Below are 18394 nucleotides of genomic sequence, written 5' to 3'. Positions count from 1 at the left end.
TAAACTAACCAGCTTCCTGTCAATCTTGGATCTGATGCCTGTATACTGTGTGTTCCCGTCCATCTAAGATCTAGAATCTGGAAGATAACTTAGATCAGCGTATATTTACTGATGTGGATTAATTTCTGTATGGCATCAAAGATGAAAAGCACAAAATCAGACGTGATGTCTTGCACAAGGCTAAACGCTATTTGTCTTGGCCCTGGTTGTGCAACACTGGGAGCAATGTGGTGTGCCTCGATGCTCGGGGAAGGAGGGCATTCCGGTTCACCATTTTTTATCCACATTTCTCCCTCCCCTTGTTAGCAACTGTGTTACAGCCATCTTATAGCCAGTCTCCTCCTCATTTTCAAACTGACTGTCAGACTCTAATTAGGAGGTTTTACTTTGTCAAAGAGTCTAGCCTTCCTGTACTGAAGGGAAAAATGTGTAGGAATATTGTAGGGGACAGGTGTAGGTGCTTGTAGTCAAACAATGTTGGGACCTTGTGTGGAAAAAGTAGGAGCAGAAAGACGAAGCACAAACACCCCCCCCATCACTCCACACACACAGTAAGGCATGGAGGAGGAGAAGAGAGTGAAGGGACACAGCACCTACCCTAGAGTCTAGTGGACCACATGTGCAATATAAATATGCAGGGGTGGGGAGGTGCAGAGTGAAGTAAGTGGAAACTTGTTATTGTCTATGTTGTGAAAGTGAACCACAGGAAAGGAAGTTGAGCTTGGAATAATAATAATAAATTGCATATTTCTTTCGTTTGGGACACACTGAAAACAAAACACAGCGGTTAAATGAGCAGAAATTTCGCACTTTTTACGTCGACGGACACTGCTCTCAGAGTTGCCCTCTCGCGATTTTTCGAGAATTTTTCTAACGAGAATTCAACCGGAAGTAAATAGTATTCATGGCATAGTAACCACTAGTGAGAGGGGACGAAATAGCAATTTAAGCGCGGATGCTATTTAATTCATCGAACTGAAATCGCTTGGAAACTTCAGAGTTAGCAGCTTCAGCTTTGAGAGGCAACAGACCTCCCTCCACCACCGGCGTTTCGATAATAAACACAGCAGAAGGGTGGCGGGATTGTGCAGCACGCTCGGGGCCTGGAAAGACGTGTGCTAGCCCAGCCAACGTTACGCTGCGTTAACGCGGCAGTCAAGCTAACGTCACGTTTAGCATCACAGTCTGTCCACTGAAGCTGCTAGTTTCACCAGCTAATGTCAGCTGTGCTTTTACGCAGATAAACAGCATCAGCCCCGATTAGCTTTAACTGTGGCGGTGGTCGAGGAAAGGCTCCTTTGGATCTAAGATGATCATTGAAAACCTCGATGCCTTGAAAACATGGCTGTCTGAAACCCTCGAGCCCATGTAAGTATGGTTAGCCATTAGCCAAAAGGCTCTAGTAAATTTAGTTTAATCGGAGTTACACAAACTACTTAAATGAATGGGGGCTTGAAAGAGTAAATTTTGCTCCAGTAAAGCTCCCGTTGCTTTATTGACATTTTACTGAAGTAAAAATTAATTTTGGTTGTGAAAAAAGTTGCCAAATTAAAATGTACTCCGAGTAAACATAATGTGTTGCGCCTTTTAAAAGGGTAAGGGAGAGAAAAAGCTGTTACATGGTAATAATGTGGTGATAATATGGTGGTTAACCATGTCCTATAATATAACAGACATGATTAGAACATTCTTAGTCTACGAAAAAGTGTCCTTAATATACGAAACAGTACTAAGTCCCTTTTGCTTAAACTCTGCTGCATGTGCAAAATACCACTGGTCAAATATATAATTATATAACTGCTTTCCTCAGTACAGCCAGCCTAGAAATAACCAGATTAAATAACAAAACTGTCACACTGTGTCCCCAAACTTGATTCAGCAACATTAAAAATGCACGTCACATAACCAAGCAGCTTTATAAAGAACGATAAGGAGATGTAATAAATCAAGGCAGCACAGAGTTGCAAATAATATATTGTTAACTCTTAATTCCTGGTATCACTTACAAGAAAAGCTAAACAAAGTACTAACTGAGTCAGTTATTTATTTATGTTATTTAAGCTTTAAATGAGCCAGAACCAATAACATTTCCTACCAACAACAGCAAAGCTACTGCCTGCTTTTGTGGTGTATTGTATTCAGTGGATACAGTTAGTTAACTCACCTGCATTCTGCAGCTTTCATAAACGACTGTGTCCTCCCAACACGTATTGTCACAGACAAATTGTCTGGTTTTAAAAGGAAATCTTGTTCATGTGTTATATGGATTTCTTTCTTAACGATTGCAGCTGTGATGCAGACCCTTCTGCGCTCGCCAAGTATGTTGTTGCGTTGGTGAAGAAGGACAAAAGTGAAAAGGAACTTAAAGCCCTTTGTATAGACCAGCTGGATGTATTTCTTCAGAAAGGTAATTATTAAAGCTTTATTTTCCAAGCCCCATTACTTTTATCATGTGATCCTGAATGTTATTTGACTCTTGTTTAAAATATTATTCTATTACTTTTTTTTTCTTTCCAGAAACCCAGCCATTTGTGGATAAGCTGTTTGAAGCCGTTAACAACAAAAGCTACCTCCCACAGCTTGAGCAGCCACCCTCTGTGATCAAAGTTGAGAAAGAAGAGCAGAAGAAAGATGAGGTTAAGATTATTAACATCAGTTAAATGCACACTTACTAAACAGTATGAGCAACCAGTTTAAATAGGCACCTTTTTTTTGTTCAGGCAAATCGTGAAGACGAACGAGACAAGAAATTTTTGCGACGCGTGAATCACAGCCCCCCACAATCAAGTTCTCGCTACAGCAGAGACAGCAGGTGTGTGCATTTGCCTGTTCTCATTTAGAAAAAACAAAACAAAAACCATGTCAACATGTGTTTTTCTTTCACTCATTTCACTCATTGTTTTTTAAATAAATATATTTTCAGGAGAGGAGATGACCGTAAGCGAGACGATCGCTCCAGGAAGAGGGATTATGATCGCAACCCGCCGAGAAGGGACTCTTACCGTGAACGCTACAATCGCAGAAGAGGCCGCAGCCGCAGTTACAGTCGTAGTCGTAGCCGAAGCAGGAGCTGGAGCAAAGACCGTATCCGAGACCGTGACAGAGACAGGGATAGAGACAGGGATCGAGATCGCACCAGGAGCCGGTCCCTCAGCAGAACTCGGTCGAGAAGCAGAAGTCGAGGTAAGAACTTGATTAACTCAGGTTGTAAAAATATCAGTATTTTTCTTTTTAATGTGCGAACATGCCAACTTCATTACAGATCTTAGAACATCTTATTTTTCCTGGAGATGTATTTGTTTGGTATAGGTGTGTATTTCCTCTGGTATGAATTTACCCAATCTTAAGAATTCAATAGGATTTCCTGAATAGTTCACTGTATATGATGATCTACCAGTGCTGAGCAGTTAAAGAGAAAAAGGATCAAACTAAAAACGGTGTACCTGATTCACAGGTCTGATTTGTCACTTTTGTATATGTGTTAGTGATTTAAAGTCATGTGGCCTTTCTTTTCTCTCTAGAACGAGACTCTGGAAAGTTGAAGTATGATCATGAACGAGGGGACAGGTCAGAGAGTGGTGATGGATATACCCCAGCTGCTCTTGTCTCCACTGCAACCACTTCACACTTCCCTGTGCCAACACTGAGCAGCACTATTACAGTCATTGCTCCCACACATCATCACAGCAACAACACCACAGAGAGCTGGTCAGACTTCCGTCCCGAGCACCCTATGGATCGGGTCCCTTTCAACAGGGGGCCTCCCCCTCAACAGAGAAATCGATGCCGTGACTATGACGGTAAGGACAGCTGATATTAAATATATATATATATATATAAAAATATATTAAATGTGTTCTGTTTTGTTCTTGGACGTTGTATATTTGTTTGTTCTACATAGCTCTGTTTCCTTTTGCAGAAAAGGGATTCTGCATGCAGGGGGATCTGTGTCCTTTCGATCACGGAAGTGATCCCGTTGTAGTGGAGGATGTCAATTTGCCCAGTATGTTGCCCTTCCAACCTCCACCAATTCCAGGTGTGGAGCCACCACCACCCCCAGGCCTCCCACCACCACCGCCTCTCATGAACCCACCACCTGTGAACCTTCGGCCACCTGTGCCCCCTCCAGGTGCCCTTCCACCTAGCCTCCCACCCGTTGCAGGTAGAGATTCAGATAATAATTGCTGTATTTCCTTTTTTTTCCTGACACTTTGATTCAAGGTTTTAAAAAGTACTAATAGGTTGAATTAGCATTAAAGCAATTTTAAAGTTTAGGGACTTTTTTAAGTCATCAAATAAATTCTTTATGCTTAAAACTACAAAGTGATATATCGCTACAGAAAAAGGCTATCTAAGATGTTAACTCTTGCTTTATCTGGCACAGGCCCCCCTCCTCCTCTTCCTCCACTGCAACCAGCAGGCATGGATGGTCCTCCCAATTCCATCACCAGCTCCGTTCCCACCATTGTCACCTCTGGGATGCGCTCCTCGCTTCCACCACTCTCAAGGCCACTCTTCAACTCTGGTAATGTCTCTAGTCTCTTATGTAGTCTATATAATTTTAGATTTATAAATTGGTTGCTGTACTTTACCCCAGTAATTTATGAGCTAAATGATCCTCTCTCTGCTGATCAGATCACTATGACATAGACGTGTACAATCCCGAGGCCCCCAGCATCACCAATACTTCCAGGCAGATCTATCGTCACCGGGTCAATGCCCAGAGACCCAACCTGATTGGTCTCACTATGGGGGAGGTCGATCAGCCACACAGAGGTATTTTAAACCATTTGAACTTTGAAAAGACTGTCCTCAGTTATATGTGCATTTCATCTACTGCAATCAGAAGTGTTTCTCTAGACTTGTATTCTCCTTTTATGAGCCACATGTGTTGGTCTCAGAAATTAACCTATCAGTGTTTGTTCCAGCAGACAAGATTCCCAACAACAGTATGAGAATTGTCATGGAATCTGATTCGAGGAAGAGACCCGCTCCCTCTCATGATGGAGGGCTGCCCACCAAGAAACCTTGGTTTGACAAGTAAGAAACACTTTGTTTTTGTTTGTATTTTTTCTATAGTATGTAAATGGCCTGTATTTGTAAAGCGCTTTACTAGTCCCTAAGGACCCCAAAGCGCTTTACACATTCAGTCATCCACCCATTCACACACACATTCACACAACAGCACATGTAAAGAGGGGTATAATTTGACACATGTGAATTGGTTAATTTTCTCCTCTCTGCTCAGAATCAACTTTAACAAACCCAACCACCAGGGCAGCCACAAAAGGGCTCAGTTCACTCCTAACGCCAAGCTGCTTGTTCGGCAAATTCCCCCCGAGCTCAACAACATCAGCAAACTCAACGAGCATTTCAGCAAGTTTGGAACCATCGTCAACCTGCAGGTCAGTTTCCGGATATGGATGTCCCGGCTTTGATCATTGTTGGTTATTAACACGTGTAACCACAGTATAGCGCAATCATATATGCTGTTCAGTTGGTGATTGATGTGTGAACAGTATGCATGCATGGATCTGGTATTAAAAGGTTAAAGAGTCACACATGGTTTGTCTAGTGGTTTAGATTAATCTTCTAGGTTGTCTTTTAGAAATAAAATATAAAATTATGCCATAAAGCTATTTGAGTAACATGATTTGCAACAGCTCTGGTCCAACATAAATCTGACCGGCAATATCAATAAAGATATCACATGTCAAAATAAGAGATTGACTGCTAAGGTATCTTCAAAAACAACTGCGTACTCTTTTACAAAATACATTGATGTAGTTTTAGGCTTTGAAGGATTGGACAGTGAATGGTAAACATAATGACTCTCGGGATGATCAGGTGGAACTAACACCATGTAACTGCTCTTGTGTCCGTTTAGGAATCAAATAATATTGAATTAACTCTTTATCTCATAAAGATGACTTTTGATAACTTCCCCTCTACCCTTAACGACACCTCAGTATATATCAATCAAGACGTTTCCTGGAAGCAGCATAGGCAGAAACTACCCTCGCTAACTTCTAATGCACACCGAATTATTTTGTTTTATAAGGAGGCCTGAAGTATAACGGAAACCACTCACTACATCTTGAAAGCCCTACTAGGCTTTCAAGATGTAAAGAGTTAAAATTTCAGAGTCCGATAAAGCCCCTCGTTGTGTTATCAGGTTTGTTTGCAAGAAAACTGACTTTGATCGTGTCTATGTGCTACTGTTAAGGCAAATATCCAGATATTGGCTTTAAGCTGCTATATTTCTGTAAGTTCAGCTAAAGCTGAAGATAAATCTGTGTCATGAGTGAAGCTGATGTTTGCGAGTGACTTAGCTGACCACAGCTCATCACACACACATTGTTATCCCCTTGAGTGACTGTGGTTTTCAGATTGTAATGTGTTGTCCTCTGTCTGTTTTAAAAATGGTTTTAAATGTTTTTACAGGTGGCCTACCAGAGTGACCCTGAGGGGGCACTGATACAGTTTTCCTCTCCTGATGAGGCAAAGCGGGCCATGCAAAGCACTGAGGCGGTTCTCAACAACCGTTTCATCAGGGTACACTGGTTTCGTGAGGATGGAAACGATGCCCAGGGCCAGTCTCAGTTACAGCAGCAGTTACAGCCACAGGTAGCCACTGTTAAAGTCAGCCGTCTCTCATAACACGCTTTTGCAGACTGTTATCTTTACACACTTTAAAATAGGAGGCACTTGCAAACCAGTGGATTCATTGTGATTACAGATTCACAGTAATACAAGTTCCTCTAACTTCATCAGCTTAAACAAGAACACACCACAGCCAATGTTAATGTTTTAAGGTGTGAAATGTATTTCCTGTTTTAAGAGTATGTTTTGATAATTTGCAAGAACTAGACACTGTGTCACATTGTCTTCTCTTGGCTCTCTTTTTGCAATGTAGAAAACTCGGCGGCTGTAATACCTGTCATTTCTGCACGTACAGCACAAAGAACTTGTTTTGCTGTCTAAAAAAATAAATGCAGCGGAGGCAAATCTGGAAGAGGGACAGCCTATTTATCCGTTAAAATGGCTTCCATTTCACAATTGTACACCGTCTTTGTTTTTCAGCAGCCTCCAGCCACTTCCCTGAAGCAGTCTGTCAAAGACCGTCTGGGACCCATGCTGCCCCAGAATTCAGGGCCCGGTCAGGAATCCGGTGCAGCCTCACAGGTGTGTGTAGGCGGTCTTGCTGAGGATGTGTTTTGTTGCGTGTACTTGTCAAAATTTGCCCAAGGTCTGTATAAACATTTCCCCCCTTTTTGACCCCCTCCCCACACCCCTTTTGTGCAGAATCCCACTAAGCTGTCAGTGAAGGATCGTCTAGGCTTCTGTACAAAACCAGCAGCTCCAATTGAAAAAGTAAGTCTCCACTCTGTGTTCAGAAGTCTTTGCGTCCCTTTTTAAAACGTTCTCCTTCTCTTGCAAATGTAATTGTTTTCTCTCAGTTTCAGGTGTGTTCAACATCCATGGGACTCACAAAGACTGTGTACAATCCTGCTGTCCTGAAGACAGCACAAAGGACCTCAGAGGAAGCTTTGAAGAAGAAACAGGTGAGAAATGGATGGAAATTTGGAGGGGCAGTGATTTATAAGTCGAGCAAAAAAGCTGTATTCAATCCCCATTTGTAATTACACAGGAAGCTCTAAAACTGCAGCAAGATGTGAGGAAGAAGAAGCAGGAAATATTGGAGAAGCACATTGAGACACAAAAGGTAAGATGCAGAAGGAATAAAGGCTTCTGTTGCTCAGTGTTAATTTGCATAGATTTCGATGATTTGAGTAAGATTATTATGTTTTTTTTTTTTTTTTAACATTTATTTTCACCTCAAGTGTAATTATTCAAATATGGAGACATCAGCAAATGTTAAACTTGTATTTCTCTGCTTATGTCTGCTGCAGCTCCTGATATCCAAACTTGAGAAGAACAAATCAATGAAGGCAGAGGATAAAGCCAAGATCATGGAAACTTTGGACATGTTAACAAAGAGCATCACCAAACTGCAAGAGGAGATAAAATTAATCTCAAGCAACAGCAACCCACTGCGGATAGCAAAAAGCAAGGCCCAGGTAGTGTTACCTAAAAGAAGAAATACACCGATATGGTCAAACAAAAGCCAACTGATAAGAACCTGATGGATTATTATTGATTTGATCTTGATTTCAGTGATTGAGTTTTTTCTCTCCTTTTTCTTCTAGTATGTCACAGAAAATGGTTGTAACTTGCTGTTGCTGTTAGATTCTCCCACACTTGATATATTTGCTTGTTTTCTGTTTTAATTTAAAATTCTAGTTGATGGCCAGCATTTATTTTTATTAAATCTGCTTTCACTCACAGGCACAGAAAGAACTGCTGGATGCACAGCTGGATCTGTATAAGAAGACTCAGGCTGGAGAGGACACAGCCCTGTTGAAGATCAAATATACCCAGCTGCAAATTGAGGTATTGATTTAAAAAAAAAAAGAAAGAGGGCAAGCTTGAAACCATGTATAAAAATGCTGCTTGCACAGTAGCCACTTGAGGGCAGACTTGTTCTTGGAATTTCAAATGATGAAACATAATCTCCACTCCAGCTGTGTTCTGATGTGCTCTGATTGTTTTCTTTCAGGCAGCTAAACGGGGGCTGCTGTCACCAGGGCGAGGCCGGGGTGTCCATCCTCGGGGCCGCGGTGCCGTCAGGGCTCGGGGAAGGGGCTCTAGGGGGCGAGGAAGAGGTGTGCCGCTGCACGCAGTCGTGGATCATCGACCAAGAGCGCTGAAAATTTCTGGTTTCAACGACACAGACCGCATAGATTTGCTACCACACTTTGCTGTAAGTCAACCTAAAACGGAAAAAACAGACATTTGATAGCAGCCACTGTGCTGTGTAACAGTGTAAAATGACAGGATGTTAAAGTTTTACGTTTGGTGAGCATACAGTGCTCATCTAAAGATAATCATAATAATACATTTAAGAGAAGATATTAAAAATATTGACACTGTTTAGTATATAGCTGTGTTATATAAGGTGTAAAAAATATTCCATATTCATAATTTCCAGTGAGCTTAACACTGTCTACACTGGTTCCTCTGCATTTTAAACCAACTGTAGGTTAACAGCAGGCCACGTTGCTGGTTTGTTAGGAACATTTTCCTCACTGTTGTGATGTATTAGTTTGTTCAATGACCAAAATGCTTTGCTTTCCCAATCCTATAGCAATTTGGAGAAATTGAAGATTGCCGGATTGATGAGGGTAACCTGTCCGCGGTCATCACGTACAAGACGAGAGCGGAAGCAGAGCAGGTGATGCACGTTAACATTCAAACAGTGAAATGTCTCTTTCATTTTTTTCTGCATTATGGCTCGTCCTTGGATTAGCAAGGATAAGGCACAAAGACCAGCAGCTAAGCCTGATGTTGACACCTGCCCCCCCTCTGTCTGCTTTATGTTGTCCACCTGCAGGCGGCTCTTCACGGAGTGAAATTTAATAACCAGACTTTGCGCCTGGCTTGGCATAAGCCTGTCACCACTCTCACTACTGCGGATGCTGACGAAGCAGAACCTGAGGAAGATGAGGTTTGTGGATGTTTCTCACCTTGCCTTAGTGTTGGCACTGTTGATTCAGTGTGGGGGATTTTCTGACACGTGAGTCACGAGGAGAGCATTAGACTTATTTCTTCCTCATGCTGCTATTAAATCCACTTGGAAATATTTTCTTTAGTGAGGACGTTTTTAGATGTGCTCATCTCAGTAAAACTTATCAAATATGTTTCTTGTATTTAACAGCCACAAGGGGGAGCTCTTACACATCAATGCAGGAACTGTACTAGGATTGTACTGATCAGCCAAAATATTAAAACCAGCTGCTTAATATTGCATCCCATCACCCCTACTCTCTCCCATACTTAACCCATCATGGCACTGGGCTACATTGGCAATAGATTCAATGGCAATGGCAATTTGTGGATCAGGATTTCTTCCAGTCCATACCAACACTCCTCGGCCCAGCTGACATCATTTTGGACGTTTCTGGGGATGAAAAAATGTTGTTGTAGATGTCACGCTTCTGACTGCCCAGGGTTTCCCATCAGAGTATTGCATTTTCACTAGATGATCATTGTTGATTCACTTTATCTGTTTGTTGTTGTAATATTGTGGCTGATCACACTGATCAGCCACAATAACAGTGCTGGTCAGTGAATTTCGCACAGCCCCTCATACCTTGATTACTCTCAGATGGAGAATTTAGTTTGTCTTAGGACCTTTTTTAGAAAGAAACAGATGTGTTGTGGAGTTTTCTGCACTTTTTAAGCACGTGTAGTAATCTCAGTTTCTTTTCTTCTGTCCTATCAGTACCCAGAAGAGTCTCTAAGCGATGATGCGCTGCTGGCGGACGACGATGAGGAAGAAGACGACAACGAGCCTCGCCCCTGGCGCAGATGAGGCTCACTCAGATGTTTTTTTGTTTGTTTGTTTTCTTTTCTTCCTCTGGTTACACTGGTGTGGAGGACAAGTGGAACTTTAGAGAAGATTTCAATGCTTGCTTATAAATCAGCAAGACACATTTCACTTTGGCTAGATGTGTTTTTTTCCCCTAGAATTGCTGTAACTGGCAGAAAAACCATGTACAAGTTTAATGAATTTCATTGTGTATACCAGATGCAACAGTGCTGATTTTTTTTTTTTTATTGCTCTTAATGTAGACAGTTTTTTTTCTTTCATATTTGGGTTCACAGAATACAATTAGTTTGTTGGGACATATGACAGCTGATCACTGAAAGACACATTTTTTTGAGTTCCTAAAAATAAAAAAAGCTGTGTTATAATTTAAACCAATGACAGTAGCTTTTGCAGAATAGTGTTAGGTTGACTGGTTTAAACGCTTGTGTGTAAATATTTTATGAATGAGTTTAAGTGATTTGTATGAAAGCTTGGCTTCTAAGTTCTTTGCTTTACTTTGGATTGTACAAAAAAATAAAGAATTGAAATGGTCTAAAACATGCTGCCAAAAAAAAAAAAAATCCCTCCCCCGTTTCCCAAAAAGAAAAAACAAAACAATTGGCAGTGGGGAAAAAAAGAAAGCAGCCAAAAAAAGAGCTGAAAAAAGACCATTTCAAGAAAACAAAAAAAACCTTCATCTTCACCTAAGAGCAAACTTCCTAAAAAAAACCAAACAAACTCAACAGCTTTAACTGGAACTGGTAAGTGCCATGTAGCACCAAATGGCATATAAAGGTAAGGCAGACATCATGCTGTATATCTGTTTTTGCAAAAAAACGAAAACATTTGGAAACTGATTCAATCTAAAAATGTTTTTTTTTTTTTTTTGTAGGAGCTGTCAGTGTGCTGCAGCTTCAACACATCCTTCTCTAAGAAGCGTCAACATTTTACGCTAATCTTGTCATGTTGTATCGACTGTATCAGTCTTTATTTGGTGCCAAGCTCAATGTGATGCTGTATTAAAATACAGAAATATTTTATAAATTGGGGATTGATTATTGTGTGACATTAAGATATACGCAAAAAGTTCGAGTTTGAGAGAACTTTGTTTACATCGCACACTGCTGTGCTGTTTGTAACTGGAGTAATTGTTGTGTTTAAAAATTGAACACAACAGTATTAAGTAACAGTTTTGTTTTCTGTAATGATGCATCATTTTGATGAAACAGCCTTGTGAATCTGTGTAATAGCTTAGTGTTGACTTTACGTGTAATTCTGGATTTTGTTCTTGTACCAAAAAACTTTCAGAGCAGTCGTCTGTTCCACTTGAGGTTTTTGTGCCTTTTGGCCTCTGTTAAATGAAGAGCCTGTTACTGATAGTAGCAGTCAAATGCAGGTATCCATTTAGACCATGGCAGTGTTCATGGTGAGCCTCAATACCAAAAGTCTTTGAGCAAAGTGGGCCATAAGAGAGTGTCGTATAATTTGGTTGGTTAGTTTTTGGGCTGACACATTTTTTGTAGTTCTGCCACTGTACCTCCACAGTGGGCTTTGAATCAAACAAAGTGAATAACATTCTGCTTTAATTTAGGGGTTTAGCAAAGCATTACGTTAACTTTTAAGGTAACAAATCCATTTTTAGAGGCACAAAAAAATTAGACACTTGACTGACTAGCAGTTTAAAGGTCAGGTGAGTCCTGTTTCCTTGTTATTTCATGATAAATGAAATGGATAAAAATGATACAAGAACCATGCCACATTATCTATCAAATAACTAAGGCAATTTTTATTGCATGGGCGTGTATGGCTGCTGGTGGAATCAAGTCACTATTGTTTATTGATGTAACTGCTGATAGAACTAGCAGGATGAACTGTGGCGTGCACAGACCTTTACCCTCTGCTCACATTTCCTAATGCTGTAAAACTGATTAGTGCTTCACAGTGCAGATGGATAATCACCTGAAACATACTGTAGGAGGAAAAAAAATCGTCATTGTCCGTCACCTGATCCCAACTTAAAAGAACATGCTTTACAGTTAGCGAAGACAAACCCGATGACAAAAACACTCACGAACAAGCAGCGCCTGAAGGTAACTGCAACTGTGCAGGCCTAGCAGAACATCTCAAGTGAGACATTTGGGGATGCCCATGTGTTCTAGACTTCAGGCAGTAATTCACTGCAAAGGATTTTCATCCAAGTATTGATACAAATCCTTATATTTGAGGATTATTGTCTTTTGTTCAGTTGCTTTTGAGCCTCTGAAAATGAAAGCAGTGTATAAAAACTTAATAAAAGGTGATTCAAAGCTGAAAGGCTGCACTTTACCTCGATTTTTTGATTGAAAAATCTACTGTGGCGGTGTACCAAACAGTTACAGACCTAACTGTATTCAGGGTAGGCCTTGCTTAATTGATCAAGATGACACAGACCCACAATCTGTGTGGATTACACAGACCTGTCACTAAACAAGACACATTATATGAAAGAAGGCCAGAAAATGTTGGGAAGCTAAAAACTACATCAAGTATTTGAAAAATAATGGCTAATGTGTGCTTACTTAGACCCTTCATTTTAAACATCAATGAATGTGAGTGGCGGTGTTTGGCTAACAGGAATTTTGCTTACTGTACGGTGTTTGTAGCATGCACTACACCTGCAGAGAGGCACTTCACAATCCCTCAGCCATGAATGAGATGGGACAAATAACCCAATCAGCGTTCTCTAGTTCATTGTTCCTCTGCCACCCCCGGTGCCTGTCAGGCTTGCAGAGATAATTGTGAGAAATCAGATTTGCTCTCTTAGAATATCTGCTGTTCATCATTTAAACCCTTTCCCCCTGTGCCACCACCAGAAACACGTTCCCTCATCCCTCGATCTCTCAGTATGGGAGTGCTTCCGCCTCCTCCTGCCCTCATTTACCTATGGTGCCACCAAAACTCGTGCAGTCGTATTCTTTGATAACACAACCAGCTGTGCTTTGACCTGCACACTTGTGTTCTTGAAGCAAGGCCTGGTAGATCTAACTTGTGAAGTTACTGCTTTGATTGACATAGATTTTCCTGACAGTTATTTAATAGCACTTCATGGAACAGCTGTATGAATGAATGAAAATTTGGAGTTTGTGTCCCAGGGAGTGTGCAGCTGTGACCAGCATGCAGAAATGTCCGAACCTGCCTCCCTATTGTGTCTCAGTCGGAAGAGTCTATTTATACGCTCCATGTGAGCTCTGAAAATATGGGATAACAAGTTTACAGCCTCCATGTCATCCATTATATACAATTTTACTTTCTGATTTGTGTCAAAGAGACAAATGGCATCAAAACTTGGAATAAACTCCATCCTGTTTTTTTTCTTTCTCCTATATAGAAACGGAAAAATAAAATCCTTTTACTGTGATGTGCAAAATGCAAAACCAGTGGGCTTTCCAATTAATTACAATATTGTCAATTACATTATTGTTCATATTATTAATAATATTACTAATTGAAATAGAACATTTAAGAGAGAACATTTAAAATGTGGAAACAAATATTCATTGTTTTCATTTTTGACATTTTGGCTCCTTTGTCTTCTTCTTTTATAATTCCTCAAATGATTTTAACATGTGACGCCTATGGATTACAGACATGTCCATTGAGCACATCTCCCACTACCAAATACAAGCAGAAAGTGAAGCGTTGATGGTGCCTTCACATGCTTTCAATGCCTAATGCACTAATGCTCCTCCATATGATTCTAGATGCTCTCTTTTGAATTGTTCAGTGAAACCCAACTGCAAGATCATTCTTCTGCTTAGAGAATACTACTACTACTACTACTACTAATAATAAATCTCGTAGCACGACAAAGTTAATAAATGTAAGAATTTAACAGTTGTGTAGAAACTGTTAAAATGTACTTGTTATTTTTCAGGCATATAATAATTTGAATTCAGTAACAAACTGTTACTGACAAAACAGTTTTTATTGCCAAATTTGAGTGGCCACACTGGACTCCTCAGAGAAGTCAGAAATTAATCAAACATAACACGTAATCATATTTTTTCTGTTCAGGAATGCAAGTAGTAATAATTGTATTTTGGCACCTTAATTAAAAAAAATCATCTTCAGCTTTTTGCGAAATAGGAGATTTGGAAATTGTTTAGTAGTAACAGATTTCTCTAACATTTATTACAGTAATTATATATATATACTTTGCTCATTTCCTCTTCTCAGATTAGCCTGTTGTTGTATTTGTGGAACAGTGTTGCCAGCAGGGATGTTGCTGACTGCCCTCTGGTGGATAAACTAAGCAATGTCAACACTCATAACTTTGTTGAAGGGTGTTTTTCCTCATCTCTACTTTACTTTTTATCAATTTCTTTTATTTATCAGATTTTAGAAATTCCGATACAGATAGATCAGCAAAGAATTAATGTTGGCCAATAATATTGGCTTGTTAACAAAAAACAAACAAACAAACAAACAAACAAAACCCCAAAACAACAACCACAATAATGCCACATCTCTAATTCTCAACACTTGATACATTATCTTTGTACTATTTTCAGTGAAATATGGACTTAAAATAATAAAATAGTCACTTCATTCTGTTTTTTGTTCACCTTTTACACAATGCCTTGACTTTTTTTTTTGTTAAAAATAGGGTTGAATGTGTAACTTAAAAAAAGTCAAGATATGTGTGTTGAAAGCCCCACTTTTGTTTGCTTGGAGATAAGCTGCCTGTCAGTGAAAGTGATTGTAGTTTCTTTTTGAAGCCCTAAGGGCCTCAAGAAGTCGGTCACACAGATATGAATCATCTAGGAAAATGCATCACATTAGTGACTTGTAATGTATTCAGATTAATTTGAATAATATTCCTGCCTCTTTTACAACACAAAAACACTGCTGCATGCCAGCTAATACCAATTACTACAATGCCAATTTGGTAGATGTACAAAAATGATCCTAATGGATGTGAGAATGCAATCTTTTGGTCATTAATTGTGTGTTGCTTTATCAATTTAAGGTGGCAATCTGTAGAAAGTGTTTCTGATCTTAAATCACTTATGACCCCTCCCGACATCGCTGCTCTGAGCTTTCACACGCCTCGCTCCTATTGCTACAATGCCAGTTCTCTGTAACACTATTAATATTTTATGCGATCACGAGCTTCCATAAGCAAATTTCAGTCCCTAGCAAGTTGAGCCAAAGCATGATTAATTTAGTATTTATACCCCGACAACCCTTTAAACAACACAAGGCCCCCGGCCACAAAGCAAGGCACAGTTTGAAACAAAACTAGCAGCCTCTAAATCATAATCAGCACAGTCATTCAGGATTATTTGAGTTTGGGGACTCATTTTTTTTCTGTAACAGCAGCTGCAGTTCTGGTGTGGAATCAGTGGGTTTGTGGATGGAAGCCACAGACAAGACAAAACTTTTGTTTTTGTTAGATATGGCTTTCCATCAGTGCCAGTTTTTTTCAGAAATATTGCTGTATTAGACTTAACAAAGCCCTGTGACGTCATCTGTTGACAGCAGATTACAGATACCACTCTCTCAGACAACACAGAATCAAGACACATCTGCCCCGAAACCGCAGATCAGAAAGAGCTGATCCTTTAGTCACTGTGCTGAGATTGCAGCGCTGCAGCTAATCTGTTTACATATGAAAACAAGGCAACACCTGGAGCTGAACTTTTGCTTTTTGGTTTCACTGAAACAGAACTGCTTTGTTTCTTTGTTTCTGTAAATTTAGACCTATGTATGTGTTTTTTCTTCCATACACTCTTTACCTTACATCATACCGACAAGCCTATTTAAGATCTGGTCATTAAGATCTCAACTCAATGATATAGGATAAACAAGGGTGATAATTACCTGTTATTCTTCAATTTCACAATATTTGTTATTGACAAATACACATTACCATCCACATATCAATAACTAATTAATAACATACAAATTAAATGTAATTAAATGATAACTGATAAAATGTGATTTTTAAAAAAATATTGTTTGCATGTATGTATGTATTTCACATTTTAACTTGGCATAGAGAGATGTGAGTTTAACTAAAAGTCCTACTTAGGACCCTGAAACTGACCTCACCTGAAACTGTTGTAAGTCGCAGAAGTAAATCTATGTTTTCATGTTACAGGGCTAATTATATACACATTTACGTTTATATTTAATGATTTGGTATTTATACATTTACACATATTATTTTAAACCAGTAATAATAAATTGTGTTGAATCTACCTAGTTTATTTTTCCATATTTACCTAATTGTAGGACTTCCTGGCTTCTCATTGGTTAGTGAAGTTACATGCGGAGTCTAAACAAGGTTGTGTTGTTAAGTGTAGCAAGAGGAAAGGTCTTCATCTTGCTGTTTTCTAATAACTTAGAGAGATTTAGTACCATATAATGAACCCTCATGTTACAAAGTCATCAATTTATTTAAACCTGTGCTTCTCCTACTGGGAAATTTCTTAATTCCTTCAATAGAAAAGGCCTCTCAGTCACAATGTAATCTGATCATACTCATATTTCAAAACCTGTATGTAGTGCATGCTTTGAGGCCAAATCTAAGACACAAGGATAAGTACATAAGAAGTTGCATGACTAACAGCTAAAGTGAAAGGTAGTCATGTGCCTGGACACTACAAGTTGCTCTTTGATGCCTTACCTGCAGTCTTCTCATCCCTGCAAGGATAACTGTGTGTTTCAGTACGTCATTCAGAATCTAATAAGACTACACATTAACATGATCACTGCACAGTTCAGCTTCATTAAAGATAATCTCTGCGCAGACTCCTTCGGACAGGGCAGGCCACGCCCCCTGTATTCTCTTCTGCTATTGATCAGTACAGTGATTTGCAGCATGTAATCCAATGCTCTGTGACAGGCTGTAACTGAGGTTAAAGATGGCAATTTAATTATGTGTCAGAGGTCATATTAAAGGCTGACCCCTTGACCCATTACCAAGAATGATAGTGATAACCTTTTGTTGTTGTTTAAACTAAGCAACATAACAGGCGAGTAGGAGGACGCAGTAAAGTGATGCAATAAATTGGATTCTCAGAGGAAATGAGAATTCAAATGTTATATTATCAGCTTTTGTTGTCTGACTTTTTTTTTACTAGCACTCTACAGTGGATGCATTGGAATAATACAGTTTTACAAGCTTGTTGCATTATTTATAAAAAAAAAGTATGTGTGAATATCTTGCATTTGCTTGGTAATTTGGAAATCTGTTCTACATCTGTTTCTTTGTGTTTGTCATTTAGGAATCCATAAAAAGTATTATCTGAAAGAAATAAACATCACACAAAATGTTGAAATGAAAGACATCGCTCAATAATTGTAATCACCGCTTTAATTAAATGTACATTTATTGGTTACCATCACAGTTTTAAGCCACACAATACAACTGTGTGAACATAACTGTCTGGCTCTGATGTCACAATCAGGACTGGATAGCTTAATTTAGCAGTGAGACTAGCGAGAAAAAAAAAAAAAAACTCAACCCAAAACAGAAACAGTCGGGCACATAACATCTGCTACACTTTAGTGCCTAAGTGCATTACACACTCTGATAACCATCTGTGTGTGCTCCTCCTATCAGGCAAGCTTCAGGTCATCCCTCGCAGCAGATGAAGAAACAGCTTCTTTGCAAAAAACTGTAACACTGCTGAACTCAGATATTTCCAGTGAATGAGAGGCCTGTGTGTACCTGTCACTGGAGTGTGGACATTATTTACTCATATGCTGCTCTAAGCTGCTGGTTATATGCAGTGTCGTCAGTTCATGGCTGTCCACCAGAACATGAGGGCACTTTTGCTGCTGATACCTTTGACACCCAACCATTATCAGTATTTGTACTTTTACACAAAAAAACATTCATTCATCCCCAACATTCATATTCTAAAATTGAAATACTCTGTTTGAGGATGACCCTTGCAGTGTCATTGTGTTTGC

At 39.6% G+C, this 18394-nt stretch overlaps 1 protein-coding gene across 3 annotated transcripts; it reads left to right on the top strand.

The window, feature by feature from the left end:
• Positions 1-851: 851 nt before the first annotated feature.
• On the top strand, positions 852-11476 carry rbm26 (RNA binding motif protein 26). 3 transcript variants are annotated; one of them, XM_040010694.1, is made up of 22 exons: positions 852-1368; positions 2289-2407; positions 2518-2636; positions 2721-2812; positions 2924-3183; positions 3522-3800; positions 3920-4162; positions 4385-4525; positions 4636-4776; positions 4929-5040; positions 5249-5405; positions 6445-6627; positions 7087-7185; positions 7306-7374; positions 7461-7565; positions 7652-7726; positions 7914-8081; positions 8350-8454; positions 8621-8824; positions 9209-9295; positions 9455-9568; positions 10346-11476. In XM_040010694.1, exons 1-22 carry the CDS (start codon positions 1310-1312, stop codon positions 10433-10435), a joined length of 3021 nt encoding a protein of 1006 aa, XP_039866628.1. In that variant the 5' UTR covers positions 852-1309; the 3' UTR covers positions 10436-11476. The 3 variants fall into 3 exon arrangements, with proteins under 3 accessions (XP_039866628.1, XP_039866625.1, XP_039866627.1); XM_040010691.1 differs by having other exon boundaries at positions 856-1368; positions 7084-7185; XM_040010693.1 differs by having other exon boundaries at positions 860-1368; positions 4932-5040; positions 7084-7185.
• Positions 11477-18394: the final 6918 nt, after the last annotated feature.

This window comes from Simochromis diagramma, unplaced genomic scaffold, assembly GCF_900408965.1.
Source record: "Simochromis diagramma unplaced genomic scaffold, fSimDia1.1 OVJJ01000603.1, whole genome shotgun sequence".
Taxonomy (NCBI): domain Eukaryota; kingdom Metazoa; phylum Chordata; class Actinopteri; order Cichliformes; family Cichlidae; genus Simochromis; species Simochromis diagramma.
Note: the sequence above shows the minus strand (reverse complement) of the source record. Positions and strands in the feature narration are given on the sequence as shown.